This window comes from Diceros bicornis, chromosome 18 (genome assembly GCF_020826845.1).
Source record: "Diceros bicornis minor isolate mBicDic1 chromosome 18, mDicBic1.mat.cur, whole genome shotgun sequence".
Classification (NCBI taxonomy): domain Eukaryota; kingdom Metazoa; phylum Chordata; class Mammalia; order Perissodactyla; family Rhinocerotidae; genus Diceros; species Diceros bicornis.
In genome coordinates, this window is record NC_080757.1 from 49,004,811 (window position 1) to 49,028,551 (window position 23,741).

Consider the following 23,741-nt stretch of genomic DNA (forward strand, 5'->3'; position numbering starts at 1 on the left):
TTTTTCCATGCCGTATGCATCAGCAGTTTGTCTTTTTTAAAAAATGTTTTTTAATATTGTGGAGTAATATTTCATTTTATGAATATGCCATAATTTGTTTATCCATTGATCTGTTAATCAGCATTTGGTTTGTTGTCAGTTTTGGCTGTTATGGATAAGGCTACTATGCAAATTAGTGTACAAGTTTTTTTGTTGACTTATGTTTTCACTTCTCTTGGATAAAACTGCCAAACTGATTTCCAAGTAGTTGTACTGTTTTATACTCTTATCAGCAATGTATGAGAGTTCAAGTTGTGCCATGTCCTCATCAACACTTGATATTGTCAGTTAAAAAAATTATTTTAGGCATTATAGTGTTGTGAAGTTGTATCTCATGGTAGTTTTAAAAAATATTATTAAACTTTATTTTTTTAGAGCAGTTTTAGGTTTTACAGAAAAATTGAGCAGAAAGTACAGGGACATCCCATATATATATATACCCACCCACCCCCTGTTTCCTCTATTATCAACATATTGCATTAGTGTAGTACATTTGTTATAGTTGATGAACCAATATTGATACGTTATTTTTAACCCAAGACCATAGTTTATATTAATGTCTACTCTTTGTGTTGTACAGTTCAATGGGTTTTAACAAATGTATAATGTCACATATCCACCATTATAGTATCATACAGGATAGTTTCACTGCTCTAAAATCTCCTGTGCTCCACCTTGTCATTCTTCCTCTCCCTCCCCTGCACCTCTAGTAACCACTGATCATTTTACTATCTCTATATTTTGCCCTTTCCGGAATGTCAGAGAGTTGGCCTTTCAGAAGGGCTTCTTTCATTTAGCAGTATGCACTTAAGGTTCCTCTATGTCTTTTTGTGGCTTGATCTCGTGGTTTTTTTTTTTTTTTTTTGTGAGGAAGATTGTCCCTGAGCTAACATCTACTGTCAATCTTCCTCTTTTTGCTTGAGGAAGATTGTCCCTGTGCTAACATCTGTGCCAATCTTTCTCCACTTTGTATGTGGGATGCTGCCACAGCATGGCTTGATGAGCAGTGCATAGGTCCATGCCTGGGATGCAAACCCATGAACCCTGGGCCACCAGATTGGAGTGCACAAACTTAACCACTATGCCACCAGGCCAGCCCCTCATGGTTGTTTTAATTTGCATTTCCTGATGACTAATGATGTTATCTTTTCATATGCTTATGGCCTATTTATATATCGTTTTATGCTAAGTGTTCAATGCGGTTACATTTTAAAAGAAATAAGATTGCCATTTTATTATTACTTTGTAAGAATTCTTTTTTTATTCTGGACACAAATTATATTTTTTATATTCTAGATACTTTTTGTATTCTGGATACAAATTATATTTTATTTTCTAGATACAAATGGAAAGTTTGTTATTAGGTACATAATTAGGATGTCGTTCTGATGAATTTGTCTATCATTATAAAATATCCTTCTTTATCTTTTATAGTACTCCTTTTCTTGGTTTGTGTGGCATATCTTTTTGTATTCTTTAATTTTCAACCTATTTGTGCCTTTATATTTATTTTATTTTATTTTATTTATTTATTTTTTTTTGTGAGGTGATCAGCCCTGTGCTAACATCTGCCAATCCTTCTCTTTATTTGCTGAGGAAGACTGGCCCTGGGCTAACATCCGTGCCCATCTTCCTCCACTTTATATGGGATGCTGCCACAGCATGGCTTGTCAAGCAGTGTGTCGGTCATGCCTGGGATCCGAACCAGGGAACCCTGGGCTGCCGCAGCAGAGCACACTCACTTAACCACTTGCGCCACCGGGCCGGCCCCTGTACCTTTATATTTAAAATGGATCATTGCTAGACAGGATGTAGTGGGATCATTTTTAAAAAATCCAGTCCAACAGTCTCTATGTTATTAATTGGAGTGTTTAGTCTATTTAAATTAAAGGTAATTTTTTTTTTTCTTTTGGTGAGGAAGATTGTCCCTGAGCTAACATCTGTGCCAGTCTTCCTCTATTTTGTATGTGGGATGCCTCCACAGCGTGGCTTGATGAGCGATGTGTAGGTCCGTGCCCCGGATCCTAACCTGCGAACCTGGGCCGCTGAAGTGGAGCATGTGAACTTAACCACTATGCCACCAGGCTGGCCCCAAATGTAATTATTGATATGGACGGTTGGCTTTAAATGTACTTTCTGGGGCTGGCCCCGTGGCTTAGTGGTTAAGTGCGTGCACTCCGCTGCTTGCGGCCCGGGTTCGGATCCCAGGCGCGCACTGATGCACCGCTTCTCCGGCCATGCCGAGGCCGCGTCCCACATACAGCAACTAGAAGGATGTGCAACTATGACATACAACTATCTCCTGGAGCTTTGGGGGGAAAAAAAAAAAAAATAAATAAATGTACTTTCTTGGTATTTGTTTCCACTGGTACCCTCTTTTTTTTTTTTTTCCCGCATTCCTCTGTTGCTCCTTTCTTGCCTTGTTTTCAGTTATTTATTTTTAAAATTATTTCATTTTAATTTTTCTGTTGAATTTCTAGCTATATTTCCTTTTATATATTTTTTATTGGTTGTTCTAGGGCTAAAAATATGCATCCTTACCCTATCAAAGTCTATTTGGTGTCAGTTTTGTACCATTTCACACTGGACCTTTCATACTTTTTACTTTACACGTCACAAATCTTATAACTTTGAAACAGTCTAGTTCAGTTTAACCCCACCCCCACCCTTTGTGCTACAGTTGACATAGTTCTGCGTACATTAAACCCCACCTTTCAGTGTTGTTCTTTTTGCTTTAAATAGTCAGTTGTCGTTTGAGGAATTTATGAGAAAGGAAAAATGGTCTTTTATATTTATCCACTTATTTGCTGTTTCTGGTATTCTTTCCTTTGTATCTGAGTTTGCATCTGGTATCATTTCCTTTCATTCTCAAGAACATCTTTTATTATTTTTCGTGATGCAGTTCTACTGATGACAAATTCTGTCACCTTTTTTTCTTTTCTTTCAGCATTTCTAAGATATTATTCCTTTGTCCTCTGGCCTCCATTGTTTGAGGAGGAGCAAGCAGTAATTCTTAGTATTGTTTCCCTGTGTTTAATGTCTCTTTTCTTCTGGCTGCTTTTAAGATTTTCTCTTTGTCTTTGGTTTTCAGCAGTTGGACTGTAATGTGTCTGGATGTTGTTTTATTTGTATTTATCCTGCTTAGAGTTCACTGAGCATCTTGGATCTCTAGGTTAGTGTTTTTTATTTTTTATCAAACTTGGGAAACTTTTGGCTGTTATTTCTTTAATTATTTTTCATCCTATTCTCACTCCCCCCCTTAGGTACTCCAATTATAATTATATTAGACTCTGATTTTTGTCCCATAGATTCCTAAAGCTTTATTTATTTTTTATTGGTTCTCTAGGTTATTTTTCTCTCAGGTCGTTGGATTAGATAATTTCTATTGGTCTGTCATCAAATTTGTGGACACTTTCTTCTGCCATCTTGAATCTGCTATTGAGCTTATCTATTGACTTTTTTTCCTTTCAGTTATTATAATTTTCCATTCTGGAATTTACATTTGTTTCCTTTTTATTATTTCCATTTCTCTGCAGAGATTCCTTATCTGTTCTCTCATTAAAATAAATTTTCCTTAATTCTTTGAATATATTTTCCTTTAGTTCTTTGAAGTATTTATATTAACTACTTTAAAGTCTTGTGTGCTAAGTAGGTTCATCTTGGGCCTTATTAACCCCTTTTACTTATTTGTTCTTGCTTATTGATAACATTTTCCTTTTGCATGTTTGTTAATTTCTGTATAAAGGACATTGTGGATGATACATTGTAGAGACCTCTGGATTCTGTTATCTTCCTCCATAGAATAGTGATTTTTTTGTTCTTGTAGGCTGTCCAATTATTGATAAATTACTTTTAACTTGTGTAGACTTGGTTTTATATTCTAATAGGGTAAATATGTGGAAAGCCAAAGATATTTCCCAACTCCTCCAACATGGTGGGATCCAATCTACAAACTCAGTGTCTTCTGAGGATCTTATAAAGGCTTGCTTTTAGGCCTTGTTTGGCAAGTTTAGGGTCATCCTAACTTGTGGCATTTATGGTGTTTCAGCTGGATGCCCAGGTGTTCCCAAGTTGTTAGAAAGGTGTCTCTACTCTGGTTGGCCTGGGCCTTGAGTATCTCTCAGCACTGTTTAATCTGTAGTATCTGTTACATTTTCTACTTTGTAGCAGCCATGCTTTGTTCACCCAATGAAGGTATCCAGTGCTCACCCACTGCACCAAATGCACACACATTTCAGCCCATAGTCAAGGACTGGCAGGGGATCCTGCTAGGCAGTTCCCACTTTCCTAGGTCCCTGTACTTAAGATTCCAGCTTCTTCAAGTGCCCTGAACTCTAACCTCTGCCTTCCTGGTTCAGTAGGGCTGTGGGCTCTACTTGGAACCCAGTTGTTGTGCCCATGCAGAGAGCCAGAACGATAGTGGGATTCAGTTTATGAAGATGGCAGTGTTGCACTGCCTATTTTCTAACACCTGAGAATGGTTATCTCATATATTTTATCCCGTTTTATGGCTATTAGCAGTGGGAGATGAGTTCAGTACTAGTTACTCCATTATAGCCTGGAGTAGATCTCCATGTTTCCTAAGTTTGAAATTGATAGGGTATATTCTGAGCCCAATTAAAGAAAACTTAAATGTTGTTTGGAGTCAGAACTACTTGGAAGTCAAACGAATTAGAAGTATTATATTCAGTCTTTCAATTTCAGTCTTTTGTGTTAAACTAAATTAAGTTAGGCTATTTACTGTCTTTTCCATATACATATGGGTATGTGTATATAGATGTACACATATGTATACAAATCTTTATTTATATTTATGTCTATTTCTTGTATCCCATATTGTCTTTATATACTATACTAGTAATATTGTTTCTTTATTCTAATCCTGATGATTTATCATGAATCATGCCCTAGAGTACAGGGCAGATATATAGACCTATTCTGTGGTGTCAAGGTAAGAGTCTCCAGAAAAGAGATACTCCTTTTTTTTTTAAGGATAGCAATAGAGAAACTTTCTTTTTTTTTTTAATTGATGTTTTAATAGTTTATAACATTGTGAAAATTTGGGTTGTACATTTTTGTTTGTCCATCACCATATATATGTCTCCCTTCATCCCTTGTGCCCACCCCCCCACCCCCATTGACCCTGGTAACCACAATACAGTTTTCTCTGTCCATGTGTTGGTTTATATTCCACATATGAGTGAGATCATACAGTGTTTGTTTTTCTCTTTCTGGCTTACTTCACTTAACATAATACCCTCCAGGCCCATCCATGTTGTTGCAAATGGGATGATTTTGTCTTTTTTTATGGCTAAGTAGTATTCCATTGTATATACATATACCACATCTTCTTGATCCAATCGTCAGTCAAGGGACACTTAGGTTGCTTCCACTTCTTGGCTATAGTGAATAATGCTGCAATGAACATAGGGGTGCATAAGCCTCTTTGGATTGTTGATTTCAGGTTTGTTGGATAGATTCCCAGTAGTGGGATAGCTGGATCATAGGGAATCTCTATTTTTAATTCTTTGAGGCATCTCCATACCATTGTCCATAGAGGCTGCACCAGTTTGCATTCCCACCAGCTGTGTATGAGGGTTCCTGTTTCTCCACATCCTCTCCCACATTTGTTGTTTTTTGTCTTGGTGATTATAGCCATTCTACCGGGCGTGAGGTGATATTTTAGTGTTGTTTTGATTTGCATTTCCCTGATGATTAGTGATGTTGACCATCTTTTCATGTGCCTATTGGCCATCTGTATATCTTCTTTGGAGAAGTGTCTGTTCATTTCCTCTGCCCATTTTTTGATCGGGTTGTTTGTCTTTTTGTTGTTCAGCTATGTGAGTTCTTTATATATTATGGAGATCAACCCCTTGTCAGATATATGTTTTGCAAATATTCTCTCCCAGCTGGTGGGTTGTCTGTTCATCTTGATTCTGGTGCACATGGATTGGAAGAATAAACATAGTTAAAACGTCTATATTACCTAAAGCAGTCTACGGATTCAATGCAATCCTAATCAGAATCCCAATGACATTCTTCACGGAAATAGAAAAAAGAATACTAAAATTCATATGGGGCAACAAAAGACCCCAAATAGCTAAAGCAATCCTAAGAAAAAGAACAAAGCTGGAGGCATCATAATCCCTGACTTCAAAACATACTACAAAGCAATAGTAATCAAAACAGCATGGTACTGGTACAAAAAAAGACAAACAGATCAATGGAACAGAATTGAAAGCCCAGAAATAAAACCACACATATATGGACAGCTAATTTTTGACAAAGGAGCTAAGAACGTACGATGGAGAAAGGAAAGTCTCTCCAATAAATGATGTTGGGAAAACTGGACAGCCACGTGCAAAAGAATGAAAGTGGACCATCTGCTATCGCCATTCACAAAACTTAACTCAAAATGGATCAAAGACCTGAAGGTGAGACCTGAAACTATAAAACTCATAGAAGAAAATATAGGCCACACACTATTTGACATTGGTCATAAAGGAATCTTTTTGGATGACATGTCTACCCAGACTAGGGAAACTAAAGAAAAAATAAACAAGTGGGACTTGATCAGATTAAAGAGCTTCTACAAGACAAACAAAACGAGAAACTTTCTTTTTAATGATACCCTATTATAATAACTTGCTGTTCACTATCTTAACCAAGTTATCAAACCTTACATTGGCAATATTGGGACAAACTAACCTCCTCCTAATAAGATGGAATGAAAAAGGACAAAACATTAGTTTAGTGTCATTCTTGCCAAAATCCAGTAAGTCTAATCATGAGGAAACATCAGACAAATCCAAATTTAGGGACATTCAATAACTGACGATACTCTGCAAAAGTGTCAAGGTCAAGAAACACAAAGAAAGCCTGTTCCAGATTCAAGGAGATGTAGTTGATATGACAGCTAAAGGCAATGCATGATCCTGAATTGGATCCTGGACTGGGAAAAATATAGCTATAAATGGCATTATTGTGATAATTGGTAAATCTTGACGCTAGACTGTGCATTAGATAATATTATTGTGTAATTTTACATTTCCTGTGTTTGATAACTGCTGTGGTTATGAAAGACAGTGTCTTGGTTTTAAGGAAATATATACTGAAGTTTCTAGGGATAAAGAGGCATGATGTCTCTAACTTTCTCACAAATGGTTCAGAAAATAGTTTGTATGTATATCTGTGTGTAAATGTAGATATAAAATGATAAAGCACATGAGGCAAAATATAAACACTTGGTGAATCTGGGTAAAGGGTATATGGGAGTTCCTTGTACTATTTATTGCAATTTTTCTTTAAGTTTAATATTATACCAAAGTAAAAAAGGTATACCAAAAATAGATAAATCTCTTTGGTTGGAAGAATAGAGATCCATCAAGCTCCCTAAAATAACAAGGAACTCAGAAATCCTGTCGAATTCAAGTAAGCCTAGTGTCATGGAGCCCCTTAGAGCCTGAGGTCGCTTATTTCATATTTCAGATGCTGTGTGGTTTCTAGTCTATGCTGTGTTTGTGTATTTGCTCTGCTCTCTTCTGTACCCTGGATTTATCTGCCTTCTCTTGGCTGCACCCCTCTAGGACTTGGGTTTGTTCCTCAAACTTGCTGTCTTAGTTCAGATTCTTGAGAGAGAGCATCTGAATGGTTATTCTCTAGCTAATGGATTGCATAAGCATGTGTCAGGTGTTTGTTCCTAATCTGGTTGACTGGGACTGAGGTGGAGCAGGTGGGAGGTGGTGGGTTGGGTTATAACAGCACAGTCACATGGTATTTCGGGCTGACCCTCAGAAGCTGAGGGTATAGGTTCTCTCAAAGGTGTTTTGGAAAGATGGCAATGAACTATTTCCTCATATATCCACCCAGCTTGGTTATATTGCCTTTTGAGTTTGATTCCTTTTTAATAGACCTCAAAAATGCTTCTGTTAAGGACCTTCACATGGACTTAGATCACCCAGCAACCTTTCTTCTAAAATGAGGAAGAAGTATCATGTGATTTAGAGACAGAGATTAGAAACATTCAGAATTTTTCCCTTGTGCATAATAAATGGGTGCCTGCTTCCGTCTCCACCACTCATAACGTATAAAAATCATGAATCTGTGTTAACTTTTGTTTATAAAATTTTTAAATTTAATTTTGATATGTTGATTTGATCATGCATAAGTTCAAACCTATTTTTTTGAAGCAGTAGTTGAAAAATAAAGTATATTTCAAAAGTGCTCAAGAAAAAGTTTTGATAGTACATTTCTAATATTTTAAAAGAAAGTTTTCCTGAAGGTTGTAGACTAATATTTTTGCATACCTACTTTGTGCCAAGTGTTGTACTGAATATGGTTACTTAAAGTATATCATTGAATATAAGTTTCACAGCTCATTGAGGTAAGGATAATTAATCTTAATTAGCAGAAGAGGAAATAGTATCTCAAAATGGTAACTTGCCTGAAGTTACAACAGTTAATAGAGTGGGATTAGAATTAGAGTTAGAAATGAGATCTGTCAGACTCTAGTGTACATATAGTAAGGAATCGGGTGGTCAAGTACTTTCACGTATGAGATAATCAATTTTATATTGTTGTTCTTGAAAACTGTCACTACTATTCTTTTAATTCTAAGATGCACTCATTTTATTATCAACGAGTATTGGTTACATTTTTGCTGGCTTTGCTCAGAACACTGGTGAATAGGTATTGGGTTGAGGAGGATAGGAGTTGTTAATGAATGCTCAAAAGAAGGTCAAGTCACTACCTTTAGGTAGTCGGGGTCTATGATTCCAGGAGGGAGAACTGGAAAATCTGTTAAGAGAGATGTGCATTTATCAGTAATATGCCATACTTAACGGACATTCATTCTCAAATTGTCATATTTAAGTATGTAGGTAAATAAGAATATTTTTAAGTGAGCATGTAGATATGAGAAAAGAAAAAAGTGTAAAGGTTGAATAGAGACTTAAATAATAAACAAAGGCTTATATACTGAGTGGATTTAGCAAAATATCACTTTAAAATGACTTTTTTAAGGGGGTGGGATAGGATGGGCATAACTGATAAATCTGTGTTTAGTAGACTCAGTTTTGCCTATCAAGTGAAATTTATTTGAAAGGCTTTTATTTAGCTTGGAAATAATCAAAGAATGTAACCAACGTATTGGTATATGTAATGTGATTGCTAGACCAGTGGCTATAAGGTGAAAGTGGAAAATGATACTGTCTTTCATATGGGGAGTTATTTTAATTTAATTATGTATTTTTGCCAAAGGGATGAGTAAATTAATAACACCTTTAAAATATTTTCCTTGAAGTTGGACATGAAAACAAAAATGATGGAAGCTAAATATCATGAAGAGAAGCTTAAACTGCAGCAGAAACATGATGCTGATGTTCAGAAGGTAGGGTGTATACCCTTTATTCTTTTATTAATATTGAATATTTGGAATATTCTTGTGATCAGCTATCCATCCAGCCACTTATTTATGTACTTATGATAGTCTATGTTATTTACAAATTGAATTTGCTAAATTAATATCCCAGCAAAAGTTGATCTTTAAGCTTCATTTGCTAAACAAATGTGTTTATGTAAATCCTTATAGTTTACATTACCTTTTGGTTCTTCACCTATTGTTTGATGTCCTTTATAGGGCATCTTGGAGTCCTTTATCTGCATCTATCATTACCTTTCATAAAAGCTGAAATAAGACATCAACTGTAAATACTAGAGTTTGTTTTGGTCTAATATTCTTTCAATTTTCTGGCAATTAAAATTTCCTTTTTAATTAATTAATTTTTTTGACATATTAATATGTGTGCTTCTTTATCCTTTTTACTTTAAAAAGATACTCTTGGATTTAGTTCTGTTTAGTGTAGAGTGCATTGCATTGTAATGCTAGCACTGACACTGTAGGCTTCTCTTTTTAGTAGCTCATTGGGATTTATGTCTTCCAATGTTTCAATTTGTATTTTTAAATAAAATTTAGTTTTCTTCTTAATAGGCAAAGCAAAAATCATCAATTTATGGTTATCCTACACGGAATTTGAATTGATACTATGTTTTAGTATTGATTTAAAAAATTTGGTGATATATATTACGTAAAGGTCGATCCAAATAGAAACTTGGCATTTACTGTTTCAAAACTAAGCCTATGATTCTGCCTCACAAAACTGAGTGACAGATGATGGCAGGGGGTTGAGGCCACAGCTTCACATATCTAAGCTTTCTTAAAAGCTGAACATGTATTAATATTTATTCAGGTGCATATTTGGCTCATCTTCTTCCAAAGACAAGATGGAAACCACCGATTGAAAGTTAGAAAGAGAAAAAATATTGAATCCTTTTCCTTCTCCTTTGCTTTTTCCCGTTCACACTTTAAAGGCAAATATTACTTTCTGCTCTTACTAGAATTTTTCTTTAGCTTAAATTGGTTAGATAAAAACAGTTCTCTATCATAAATATGTTAGAGATTCAGTAATCTAATGTCAATATAACATAATATATATTCAAATGAAATAGAATCTATTAATGTATAAGATATTGATGTATAAGATAAATGAATATAAAAATATATTTGGAAAAATCATGGTAATAGAGTTTGGAATAGGCTTCTTGGTATGTCCGTTATAAAGATCTATTCTAAGGAAAACATTTAATAATAAAATCCTTTCCAGAAATTTCTCTTTTTAAATAAATTCTGCATGAAAAAAGAAAACAGTGCAACTAGTTTGAAATGCCAGGTAAAATATAAATAAAATCCTTGACCTTATGCCAGATTTGGAAAGTACATTCATCAGTTTGTTGCTTATATGACATTTTTGAAGTGTCAGGAATTGGGGAGGAATAAAATTTAGAGTCTTTTCTCTATTTGCGTATATTCTTTTCCTTTTTTACTTCTTTATGGACATTAGGATCATCAGACTAGCTCCTTTTCTTATCTGTCAGTCATTCTTAGAGGTGGGACTGAAACAATGAAAGGTAAATAAAATGCTGGTAATAAAAGCACTGAAGAAAAGTTGGTTAGACATTGGTAAATAACTTTTTTTAAGCTGAATTTGGGTATATAGGAAATATACCTCAACCCTTATAAGAAAAGTGGATATTCGTTCTCCTGCCTCAATTTCGTTTTCTTTTTTCCCCTTGGTTAGCACATTTTTTTTCTTGCTTGCCAACTTTTCTACATTTTGCTTATTTCTTTAGCTTTTTTGAGTGTAGATGTATTTGGGAGTATATAATCATGATTAAATTTTATTAAATGATTCATTTTAAGACATTGACACAATATAAATTAATGATATAAAATATTCATGCAATTTCTGACATATTTTGTGCTGATTTTTCTGATTCACAGTAGCAGAGCTAGATATAAAGGAGGCCTATTACATCTCATCTTCCCATATATCTGGGAATTCTTGCTATTGTGCATGAAAATGATAGAAGGACACTAGTGGGAGGGTTCAGGGATATGCTCATCTGAAGATGTCCTATTCCAATGCAATGGGGAGGTGAATCGTGCTATACCAACATGTCAAGTTTCTGATGGCTTTTCTCTGCTACTTTATGACAGTTTAATCTCTGAATTATATTTTAGAGAATCACCTAATTTATTATTTATAATCTCCTTAAAAATTGAAACATGAAAATTCAAAGCAGATAACCATAGTTCTTTCAATAATCACTTATTCTAGTATATTTAATATTTTCTCAATGCCCTAAAATGTAATTTTTACATCTTTTTGGGAGACCATTTATGGGATTAGCTGAGATAGACTTACAGAAAATATTGTGCTCATTTAAGAAATTGTGTGTTCTATATGTAAAACAATATAGTATACCAAAATATTTTAAATTTATTTGCAGATTTTAGAAAGAAAGAATAATGAAATAGAAGAATTGAAAACTTTATACAAAAAGAAACAAAATGAAATGGAGGAGACTATTAGAAAACTTGAAAAGAAAGGTGATGTTGTATTGTTACATAAATCTTTTAATAACATTTCCATTTTATTTTAGTGGTTGAATAAAGTAAAATTTTATTTCTGACTTTTTGTAGTATGAGATGGGAATGTTTATGTGGGTTTCAATCAGTGAATGTGTTTATGTGGGCTTCCATATGACTGCGGGAAAACTCTGTGTGTGTGCTTGTGTATGGGTGGTGGTGGCATTGGTGGTTGGCTTTGTTAAGAAGTTGAAAGAATCTGTCACTGTTACTCCCTCTTAACTCTCTCCCTCCTTATTGGGCTGGAGCTGCCATAGGTCAGTCATAGAATTAGAACTTACTGGCTTTCACAGGGAAGTCTAGGGAAATTACTCCTCTTGATCTAATAAAATTCATTACATTAAGTACCTACTTTATGCCTTATGGTATACTAGTATTGTGATTGACAGAACAAACATTTAAATAGTATTCCCCATTTACACTTTCATTACGAAGGAAAAGAAAGCATGTAATCAAGTGTTAAATTGACTACGATTATAGGTCCAAACGTTGAAATGCTACAGACAGTCATTAGAGAGAGTGTTGAAAATATTTTTTGGAGAAAAGAACTTGAAAAGTTTTGTAAGATTTGATTAGTTGGAGAGAAGAGTTCCAGGTACTGGAATGGGAGTGCTGATACTGGTAAGTTGTGGGAAGGATGCTGAAAAACATTTAGCTAGAGTGGATATCCTATGCATTAAGAGATAGATTGAAAAAAATTAAGATAGGTGAGTTGGCATGACTTAAGCATGACCTTGAATTTCAGATTTAGAAGTTTCAAGCTTATCCTGTAGATGCTATGGAGTCAGGGAAAATTTTGAGAGGTGGGTTTTAGGACCTCCTGTTTTAGGAGGAGTAGCCTGGTAATGGTGGGTGTGCCAAAAGTGGTGAGGCCAATTCCCAGTCCGTTATAATAGTCAGAGGCAGAATGGAGTGAGAGAGAGAGAGAGAGCGAGCACTACATTTATTAGAAAACATGGGCTCTAATCTCAGCCCTGCTATTCATTGTCTGCTATATGACATCAGGAAGTCTCTAGGCCTTTGCTTATTCATTATGAAATGATGAGGTTGGAATAAATAATATATAAAGTCCCTTCCAACTCAAGGATGTTATGTTTCCATGCTTCTGTAATTTTGTGTGTAAAATAATAAGGACTTAGAATATCTGAATGATGGCAGTGGGAGTAGTGAGAATGGAACTGAAGAAGAAATTCTGAAGGATTTGGTGAATGATAAGATATAAATGACGAGTAAGAGGACAGAGGAGAGGTTTTCATTTAGGGTTTCCATATGGAATATACTGGCTCTCTCCCAAGCCACCAGACCTGAGTGTGTTTGAGAGAGTGGTCATGCCCTTGAAATTTAGGGTGGCAATTACGTGTATAAGTTAGCTAATGAAATAGATATTTTTAGGTTTTTTCCGTTCTTAAATGTTGGTGAAAATAATTAGAAATTTGTTCGAGTTCTTTCTCCAAGTATCAGTGGCTACAAAAATATTTTAAATTTATTTCTAGGTTTCCATTTCTTCCTCTGATTCAAACCAGACAATTTAAACAAGCCTAAGGTTTAAAAATGATATTTCTTGGAGTGGCCCGGTGGTGTAGTGGTTAAGTTTGCACGCTTTGCTTCGGTGGCCTGGGATTTGCAGGTTCAGACCCTGGGTGTGGACTGACGCACTGCTTATCATGCCATGCTGAGGCGGTGTCCCACATACAGAAAAATAGAGGAAGATGGGTATAGATGTTAGCTCAGGGCCAATCTTCCTCAACAAAAAGAGGAAGATTGGCAACAGATGTTAGCTCAGGACCAATCTTACCAAAAAAAATAAAATAAAATAAACATTTCTTAAGGCTTTTTGAATTGATTTTGGAATTGTGAAGTAAAATGTTGTAGATGATAAGGACTAATATGAGGTTAACTTGGATTCTTCTCCTTCTCCCCTTATTTTTTGCATAGTTGGGATATAAGAGTGAAAGAAATTTCTGTGTCAATATTTATGAAAATTCTGCTATCTTTAAGTGAATAAGAACATATTCAGTCAGCTAACAAAATATTACATTCAAGCAAACATACAACTGAATTTATTTTACCATCCAGATGACAGGAATATATTAAATAAATTTTCACTTAAATAGTGACAGTTTAAATCATTTTTAAAAAGAAGATAGAAATTTAAATGATTTATAAGGGAAATGTTTTATATAATTTAAAGCATATTTTGTTTCAGTAATGTAATCCTTGGCAACAATTTTAATGTATCAAGGAGCAACAATATGTTGAAATGATGGGTTTCTTTATCTATTTATTCAGCATACATCTTTTTGAGTACTTGCCTATGTGGCACTGTTATACTCTGTATATAAAAAGTTGAAATATCTTCCTCCTCGGGAAATAGGCATGTAAATCGTTATAACGCATAATGTAGTAAGTGATTTAATGGAGAAGTATATGAGGTTCCCTAGCAGTAAAGCGGAGTTTCTTTCTGCCTCTGCAAGAGGAAGAATCTGGTTGGTGAATGGTTCATAAAGAAGGTGATACTTGAATTGAGATTAAGAATGAGTAGGAGGGGGCCTGCCAGTGGCGCAAGCAGTTAAGTGCACATGCTCCGCTGCGGTGGCCCGAGGTTCACTGGTTTGGATCCTGGGTGCGCACCAACGCACCTCTTGGCAAGCCATGCTGTGGTGGCGTCCCATATAAAGTGGAGGAAGATGGGCACAGATGTTAGCCCAGGGCCAGTCTTCCTCAGCAAAAAAAAAAAAAAAAAAAGAGGATTGGCAGATGTTAGCCCAGGGCTGATTTTCCTCACCAAAAAAAAAAAAAAAAACAGTGAGTAGGAGTTTTTCAACAAGGGAGGGAGGGGCATTCCAGGTAGATAAATGATCGTATTTAGACAGTGATATGTGAAAGAATATGGCCTCAGGAATGTGCAGATAGGTTGGTGTATTTGCAAGTTTAAAAATTTGGAAGTGGCAAAGATATGGCCAGAAAGCATTCAGATTCTGAGGAGCTGTTTTCCATGTTAGAGGTTTTTGGCCTTTATCTATTAGGTGAAGGGAACTGAAGAATGATTTTAAGTCTGGGAGTAACATTACTGGATTTGCACTGTAGCAAGGCCTCTTTAAAGCAATGGGGGACGCACTGGAGGGAAATGATGCTGAGGCCAGCACACCTTTAAAATTATCTAGGGAGTGAGTGAAGATGAATTCAGCCAAGGCTGTGGTGGTAGAAATGGAGAAAAATAGAGGAAAGAGTACGAGTTATTTTAGAAGAGAGAAATGAGAAGCCTTGGAGAAAAATGGAATTGTCTATTAACTGGTACACTATATTTTTAATCATCAAACTCTTATGTGGTAGCTAGAACTGGTTTAACTATGTTTTCATCATTTTTGACAGTTCAGACCCTTATACGTGACTGTCAAGTTATCAGAGAGACTAAAGAAAACCAGATTGCAGAGCTCAAAAAGATATGTGAACAAAGTACGGAATCTCTGAATAATGACTGGGAAAAAAAGGTAAGCTTCATAAAATAAAATAGTAATAGAAAATATTAAGGTTTATGCTTCAAAGTAACATATTTAATTCTAAAAATAATGGATGTTCACAGAATATACAGAAAAGTATGAAAAAAGAAAATAAAAATAAGTTAAAATTCTAGACTGTCTAGAAATAGCTGCTATTTATGTTTTGGTATATTTTACTTCAGAAGTCTAATGGTTTAAAAAATAGTTTTCATTTAGAAAGCTTACTTTTGACTAATTCTTGAATTTAACTAATGTTCTGAATTTTCTATCCTAGCAAATATATTTTAAGCAATTTTAGTAGGGAAATAGCAGTAGGATAAATAGCAGTCGGAAATTGAACCTTTTTAATTTTGGATTTAGGCCGTTGGATCATTTCTTTCCTGAAATTTCAGATAACACAATATTTATAGTATAAGCTTGTTTTTTGATGTAAACAAAATCAGTAGTGGATTGTCATTCTTGGAGGAGCATTTAATTTAGTTAATAAAAATATTTTCATATAATTTAGCAGTGCCGAGAGTAATATAATAAAAATACTCATTATGAACGAGTCTCACATAGTCATATAGTACTTTCCCTTAGGAGCCCTTAGCCATTAGTTCAAATTACAATATGTGTTAAAGAGAAATAAACATGTTACTTCCTTTGAAGTATTCTGTTATGAAGATCTTCAGTTAACTCATGCTGATATTCTCTCAATTAGTCTGGGTATAAAATATTTTACTGAAAGGTAGAAATGCCTTCCCGCAGGTAGTGTTGGTCTGACATATGTCCTGGTGATGGTAGCTTCAGGACCAGTCTGGGAAGTGCACTGCAGATAGGTAGAGTTAGCGCTTTTCTAGTTTTATATCGTTGATTTATGTGGTTTTTCTCTTTATCACATTTTAGTTTTATCTTTTCTGTAAATATGACATATTTTTGTGTTTGCTGCAGGACATTGTGTACATAGCAGGCTCCCTTCCTCCCTTGTCTGAATTCCCTAGTTCCTTATTTCCCAGTGTAAATTGTCAGGTGTTTGAAGAGAAAGGTTTTCTGCCTTCTACCATGTACAAGGATACCTCTTACTCTTTCCGCTGGATTAGTAAATCTTTCTGACAGATTCACGATAATTAGTGGATGTATAAGCACTGCAAACGTGGTTGAAGGTCTTTTTGTGAAGTACAGCTGCATGACAGTCTGGGCAGAGATGAAAACCTGGTGTAAGCAGGATAGGTACCAAAAATTAGCAAGCAGATGATAGATTTACTTTGTGATTTATGCATTCATTCAGAAATTATTAAGTATTTGTATGGACAGGGTGATGTGATGGATATGTCTGTGTATGTATACTCCCTATAAAAATCTCCATCCTATATCTCTCACTATAAGTCCCAGTTATCCAACTACCCAGGTAATATCTCTCCTTCATCTGAGTTCCATCATTCTCCCCAAACTCTGTCTTTTTCAGCTTTGTTGCTAAAACACTCTCTTCCTAAGGATATTCTCTATTTCCTATTCCCTGTAGTATTGTATCTACCCAGCTGCTCAAAGACTCTTTTGGCCTCACCTCTCACATCTAATCAGTTGCCAAGTTCTGTTCTTTCTACTTCTTTTGAATTGATTCGCCACTGTCCTTTCCCTAGTTCAGGAGACGGTCATCTCTTGCCTACATATACTGTAACTGGACTCTCTGCTCCACTTCAGTCCGTGCCCCAGAATACAGCCACATTGATGGTCTTTCTAAAACACAAGCCTGGTTTACCTCACCACGTTTAAATCACTCCAGTGGTTTCCAGGTGCCCTTAGATTTAGAAGGCTCTGCGTGAGTGAGGTTCTGGTGATCTTTCAAGCCTCACGATCCAACTCGCCTTCTTATACTTTTGTACTAGCTGAACAAAGCTTTTTCCAGTTTTCTGACTTACCAGGCTGCTTCTAATCTGCGGGCCTTAAAAAAATTGAGTTGTGATTCATATACCATAAAATTCACCCTCTTAAAGTGTACTGCTCAGTGGTTTTCAATATAGTCAGAAAGTTGTGCAACCATCACCACTGTATAATTTCCAAGACATTTCTGTCACCTCAGAAAGAAACCTTGTACCCATTAACAGTCACTCCCCATTTCCCCTTCCCTCAGCCTCTTGCAACCACTAATCCACTTTCTGTCTCTATAGTTTTGCCTATAGAATCATACAATACTTTGCGTTTTGTGACTGGCTTCTTTCCCTTACCATCATGTGTTTAAGTTTCATCCACGTTGTAGCATGAGTCAATCAGTATTATGTAGCATGTTCAATCAGTATTATGGCCAAATAATATTCCATTATATTGATATACCACATTTTGTTTATCCATTCATCAGTTGATGGACGTCTGAGTTGATTTCACTTTTTGGATATCATGAATAATGCTGCTATAAAAATTTGCATACAAGTTTTTGTGTTCATATGTTTTCATTTCTCTTGGCTCTTGTGTAGGGAAAAACACTGCCTGTGTTTTCCTTTATTCACAGACTCATAATACTTCTGACACCAGATATGTGGGTTTTCCACATGTCAAGGAATTCTCTTTGACACCAGCTGGATGTCCTATAATTCAATTAAATTTTGACACTCTTTACCTGGAGTTGGCATCAGATCCCACAAGTTAAGGGCTCAATCTCACAAGACTGCCCCCACTTCAGACATCAATCTGAAGTCTCAGGTTGTTACTGTACTTCTGACCAAGCAGCTATAAATGGGAGTTCCCACGAACCCCTCCCTGGGTTCTGTGTTTTGCTAGAGTGGCTCACAGAACTTAAGGAAGTACTTATGTTTACTGTTTCATTATAAAAGATACAGATGAACAGTAGATAAAGAGATACACAGGGCCAGGTATGTTGGGAGGGGCATGGAACTTCCATGCCCTCTCCAGGCACACCACTCTCCCAGCACCTCCGTGTATTCACCAACGTCGAAGCTCTCTGAACGCTGTACTTTTGGGATTTTTGTGGAAGCTTCATTATGTAGGCTTGATCAATCATAAACTCAATCTCCAGACCCTCTCTCCTTCCCAGAGGATGGGGGGTGGGGCTGAAAGTTCCACGTTTCTAATCATGGCTTGATCTTTCGGGTGACCATCCCCCATCCTGCAGCTAACAGGAGCCCATCAAGAGTCACTTCATTAGAACAAAAGACACTCCCATCACCCAGGAAATTCCAAGGAATTTAGGAGCTCTGTGCCAGGAACCAAGATCAAAGACCAAATATTAGAACAAAAGATGCTCATAGTGCTGTTGTCACTTAGGAAATTATAAGAGATTTAGGAGCTCTGTGCCAGGAACTAGGGGCAGAAACCAATATGTATATTTTCTGTTATTTCACAGGTGTATACCTAGGAGTGGAGTTTCTGGGTTATATGGTAATTCTATGTTTCACGTTTCAAGGAACTGCCAGACTGTTTTCCAAAGTGGCTGCACCATTAACCTGTGGGTTTTACAATACTTTCCTTCTATTAGGACAGATTCCTGATTCCTCTGGGTCTCCTCTGGCATGAGGCAACTAAGTGGTCCAATGTCCAGGCTAAAGGCTGATATGTAGGATGCTAGGAAGGCCTTTTACATCTCCTGTACCCATTGCCAAACCCTGACTAAAAAATCTCCTTGGGCATTTATAGATCCTCTCATTATCAGGGTCATGATAGCATCCTTATGGTTTAATAAACCCTAGCAAGGCTTGTACTTTTGAGCATGTCTAGTAATATTTGCTGCTAAAACATTTTATCCCTCAGGGAGTGTTTGCCCTTTAAAACCTCCCAGACCAAGTGATTGGACTCCAATCATTGCCAGGTTTGGGAAAGCTGTCAGTGATGAGTTGTGCCTGGTACATGGTCAATACTAATCAAATTGGTTGGGTGAATACATAAGTATTAGTTGTCTCCAGTCAGATCACCTATTTGATTCTCAAACGAATCAGCAAAGTTATAGCATACTTGTTTTTGCCAGTGTCATGTTTACCCTTGTAGTCTCAACTGTAAATTCCCTGGATGAGTTTTAAATGACTCTGTCTGACTTACAGATACTCTTCCAACTTCAACAGACACATCCCTTTATAAAGCAATTGTGGGATGCACCTGAAAAACCACTTTGTATTAATGGGCTACTAATTATAGTAGATTTTTGACATTCAGTAGGTGTATGTCCTAGGACCTTTGGAAGAACATAAGTATGAGGAAACCACTACAACATAAGTACAGCCACGAAATCCTAAGTGACTCCTTTAGATCCCTTTATCAGAATTGCTATGCATGCCTATTGACAGCTACGAAGTAGCACTGAAGTTTAGGTGCTGTGGGCTTGCCTATATTCCTGTACCAGCTGTGACTGACTTTTTTTTTGCATCTTTATTTTATTTATTTATTGATGTTTTAATGGTTTTTAACATTGTGAAATTTTGGGTTGTGCATTTTTGTTTGTCCATCCCCATATATATGACTCCCTTCACCCCTTGTGCCCACCCCCCACCCCCACTGCCCCTGGTAACCATAGTACAGTTTTCTCTGTGTGACTGACTTTTGAATACCAGACATAACACCAGTTTAAAACGTGTACTTTGGCAAAAATATAAATACAACATATTAGGGATTTAGGGACAACTTACAGATAGTCAAAATTGCCTGTGTTAAATTTGTGAAACCCGAGGTTCTTCTGTGTGGCTGTTATTGAGCTATTCTCACTCTTTCTGTTCAGCTAGAAACTAGAAGAAGAAAAGTTCTTGGTACCCTCACCAATAATTAGCATAATTATTTCCTGCATTCTGCCTCTAGTTTTCACCATGTCTGAGGATTTTCCCTGTTCCTCGAATATCTTCCTAGTCAAATAAGAGCCTATACATCTGTGTCATATCTCTGTCACTCCTGTTTGTGGATGGAAAATCAAATATATCATTTAGACTGTTTTGGACTCCTGCCCTCCCCACCTATTAGACTCAGAATTCTAATTCCATTAAGATAAGTGAAGGAATGCCCACAAGGCTGAGAGCACAGATTTTCAACTCCTTTTGGAAGCTGTCCATTGAGCCTTGTTTTCTTTACCTTAGTTACATAGATATTTTAGAGCTTCATACATTTAAACAGTGTATACATCATCTTTATAAAGAAAGACCTGTGTAAATGAGGACATACAGTATACAGTTCTCCTTAGAGTACTCTTTGTCTATTTGATTTATAAATGCTATCTTTGGTCCACTTTTGTATAGATTATGGAATGGATAGAAATAGTTTCTTGTTGGAGGTTAGGGTGAAGGAGAAAGCATTTTGTAACATTACTCTTATGCAAAATTTCCCGCAAATAAGATGAAAATACAGACAATGAGATAATATTCCTAATGAATATTATAAATATTTCTGATTTTGATTTCAGGCTAATATTAGTGATGTTTAGCTGAGGCATGCATTGCATTATCTGTCTGATTTATTTACTGTTTCTGTCCAAGGCAGATAATTGCCTTTAATATTTGTTGATCCATTAAAATTTTCAATTCAGGAAAGTAAAGAAAAAAATTGTTTCTTATCGTGCTCTTATGTGATATCTTTACTATGAACATTTATTTATGAGTTTTATATCTTTTGTTGTTCAGGTCACCATATAAATAAGTAGAGAAATATAGGAAAACATTTTTTTTCTGAATTCCAAAATAGTCTATTCCACAGTAGTGAAAGAGTCAATTCTTGATTTCACTGTGTAGCTTCACAATGCTGTAGCAGAAATGGAAAAGGAGAAGTTTGATCTTCAAAGGCGGCACACTGAAAATATTCAAGAATTGCTTGAGGATACAAATGTACGTCTGAATAAAATGGAGGGTGAATACTTGGCACAAACACAGTCCACAGTAAGTCTTTCTTTTTCTTTTATTGCCATTTTTAGAAATTGTCTTCTTACTTTCCATGTCCCCATGCTTCCGTGACGTGTGCAGTGCATAAATAAGTCTTAGGGAATTAAAAGAAAACATTTTACTTTCCCACTTGATATAGATTTATTTGTGACAATGGACAGTCCGTTGAAGTTTGCTGTGGGATTTTACTCTGAATTGTTTGATGCCACTTTCTTTTTAATCTCCCAGAAGGCTTTACAAATCTTTTGTCTTGTTTTTTTCATTGACTTTCAGTACAGAGGTAATTTCTTTTATTTCTTTCTGTTTTTTTAATTCTTTTTATCTGAAGACTTGATTGTTTTTCTGGAAATATTTTATGCTACTTTGAAGGAAATCTTATGTGCACATATTGATAGTATGACCACTCTAAGACAGATTTTCTTAGTAGATTTGTCTTGACTGAGGGACCACATGCAGACATCACATGGGTAAACCCAAAAAGTCCCTTCCGGAAAGGATGCAGAAGGAGGTCACCATAGTCCAGCTACACAGCGGAGAGACCAGTAGCTTTCTCCAAGGAGCAATGGAGGATTCCCTAAAGAGCCTCCTCATTGAGCACCTAGTTGCAGAGGATAGGTCTGAGGGAGTGAATGTCTTCAGATTTTTAGAAGCCCAACTGACTTCCTAAAATACGTAAGCCTGGAACAATTCTATAGGTAGGCTAATGGGCATGTGGAACAGGGCTCCTCACGTCTGATACAAGTGCACTTCATCAATCTGATTCCTAATATATATGACCTCATAGAATGGTAGAGCCCTGTATCCCAGTTATGAACCCAGGCCTCATTTACTGCTCTCAGCCCACCCAGGCCAGCCTGGCTTGGTCCAAGTATTTCTTTGAATTTAAAGCTATGGAATTTGAACAAGAGTAGTTACCCAGGCGTATCTTAGAGACCACGAGACTGGCTCTAGGCCCTATCTCACAGGGTTAAAGAAACAGGAAGCAGGATCCACAGTGATTTGGAACCTGGACTTTAGGATCTTGGGTTCAAATCCCAGCTCCTTAACAGCTTGAGTGCCATGTAAGCTCTTCAAATGTTAATTTTCCTCTACTGTCGGATAGGGTAGCAGTAATATAGTGTAATTAATATATGTTGTTGAGGGGCCGGCCCAGTGGCATAGTAGTTAAGTTTGTGCGCCCTGCTTCAGTGGCCTGGGGTTCATGGGTTTGGATCCAGGGCGCGGACCTGTGCGCCACTCATCAAGCCATGCTGCAGAGGCATCCCATATATAAAGTGGAGGAAGATGAGCACGGATGTTAGCTCAGTGACAATCTTCCTCACCAAAAAAAAAAATTATGTATGTTGTTGGAAATATTAAATAAATGAATATACATAAATTAAGTTACATAATAAGTGCTCAATAGATAATTGGTAATATTTGAAAATGTAACATACAGGAATAATAATCAACAGAGACATATAAATGAGAAAAGAAGGACTCAGTTCAAGAAGTTAATCTACATTTCCTTGAAGATGGCAGGTTGAACACAGTGTTGGCCTCCATTCCCTCCCACAAAAATGAGAGGTAAGGGATAAAGAAAAAAGCATAAACCCAGAAGGACAAACAGACCAGGAGAGCAATAAAATTCTTGGAGATGGAAAGGTGATGGATGAGTTGAAACTGACCTGGCCGGTTCAAGAAAGCAAAACCCTAAATTAGCATTGAAAAAATCTAAGACGCAAACTGAATTACACATGGGTCTTCTAGAGGCTCAGGACTTGTCAGCACTGGTCACCTCTGGAAGAGGGAGTGCAAGTGGTGCTTCAACACGTGGATTGCTAGATAGTCTAAGTGGCAGCTAGTTGTTGAATTTGGGTGATGGATACAAATGGGTTTATTATACTGTTTTTTCTACTTTTGTATATGTTTGACATATTCTGTAATAAAACTTTATTTTTTTTTGGTGAGGAAGATTAACCCTGAGCTCACATCTGTTGCCAATCCTTCTCTTTTTGCTGAGGAAGATTGGCCCTGAGCTAACATCCGTGCCCATCTTCCTCTGCTTTATATGTGGGACACTGCCACAGCATGGCTTGATAAGGGGCGCGTAGGTCCGTGCCCGGGATCTGAACCTGTGAATCCCGGGCCGCTGAAGCGGAGCGCACAAACTTAACCACTATGCCACCTGGCTGGCCCCCATAATAAAACTCTTTTTAAGGTTAAAATTAACAACAAGAAACAACCAGATCTTTATATCCATCCTCGACTTCATGAAGCATGGGGCTGTCTCCCATTCACCTCAGCAGAAGACATGAGGTTATTTTCTGAAGAGAATGAAGCAGTCTCTGGATTGGGAAACGTCAGACACAGTTGAGATTTCTTACCACA

At 36.5% G+C, this 23,741-nt stretch overlaps 1 protein-coding gene across 5 annotated transcripts in view; it reads left to right on the forward strand.

Moving 5' to 3' along the window:
- Positions 1–23,741, forward strand: part of CEP112 (centrosomal protein 112) — a 449,184-nt gene that overhangs the window by 65,976 nt on the left and 359,467 nt on the right. For all 5 annotated transcript variants that reach the window (XM_058561414.1, XM_058561413.1, XM_058561415.1 and 2 more), the window contains 4 exons: positions 9,341–9,427; positions 11,887–11,986; positions 15,398–15,516; positions 21,225–21,368. In XM_058561414.1, the coding sequence (XP_058417397.1) occupies positions 9,341–9,427; positions 11,887–11,986; positions 15,398–15,516; positions 21,225–21,368 (450 nt within the window). The remainder of the gene's footprint in view (positions 1–9,340; positions 9,428–11,886; positions 11,987–15,397; positions 15,517–21,224; positions 21,369–23,741) is intronic.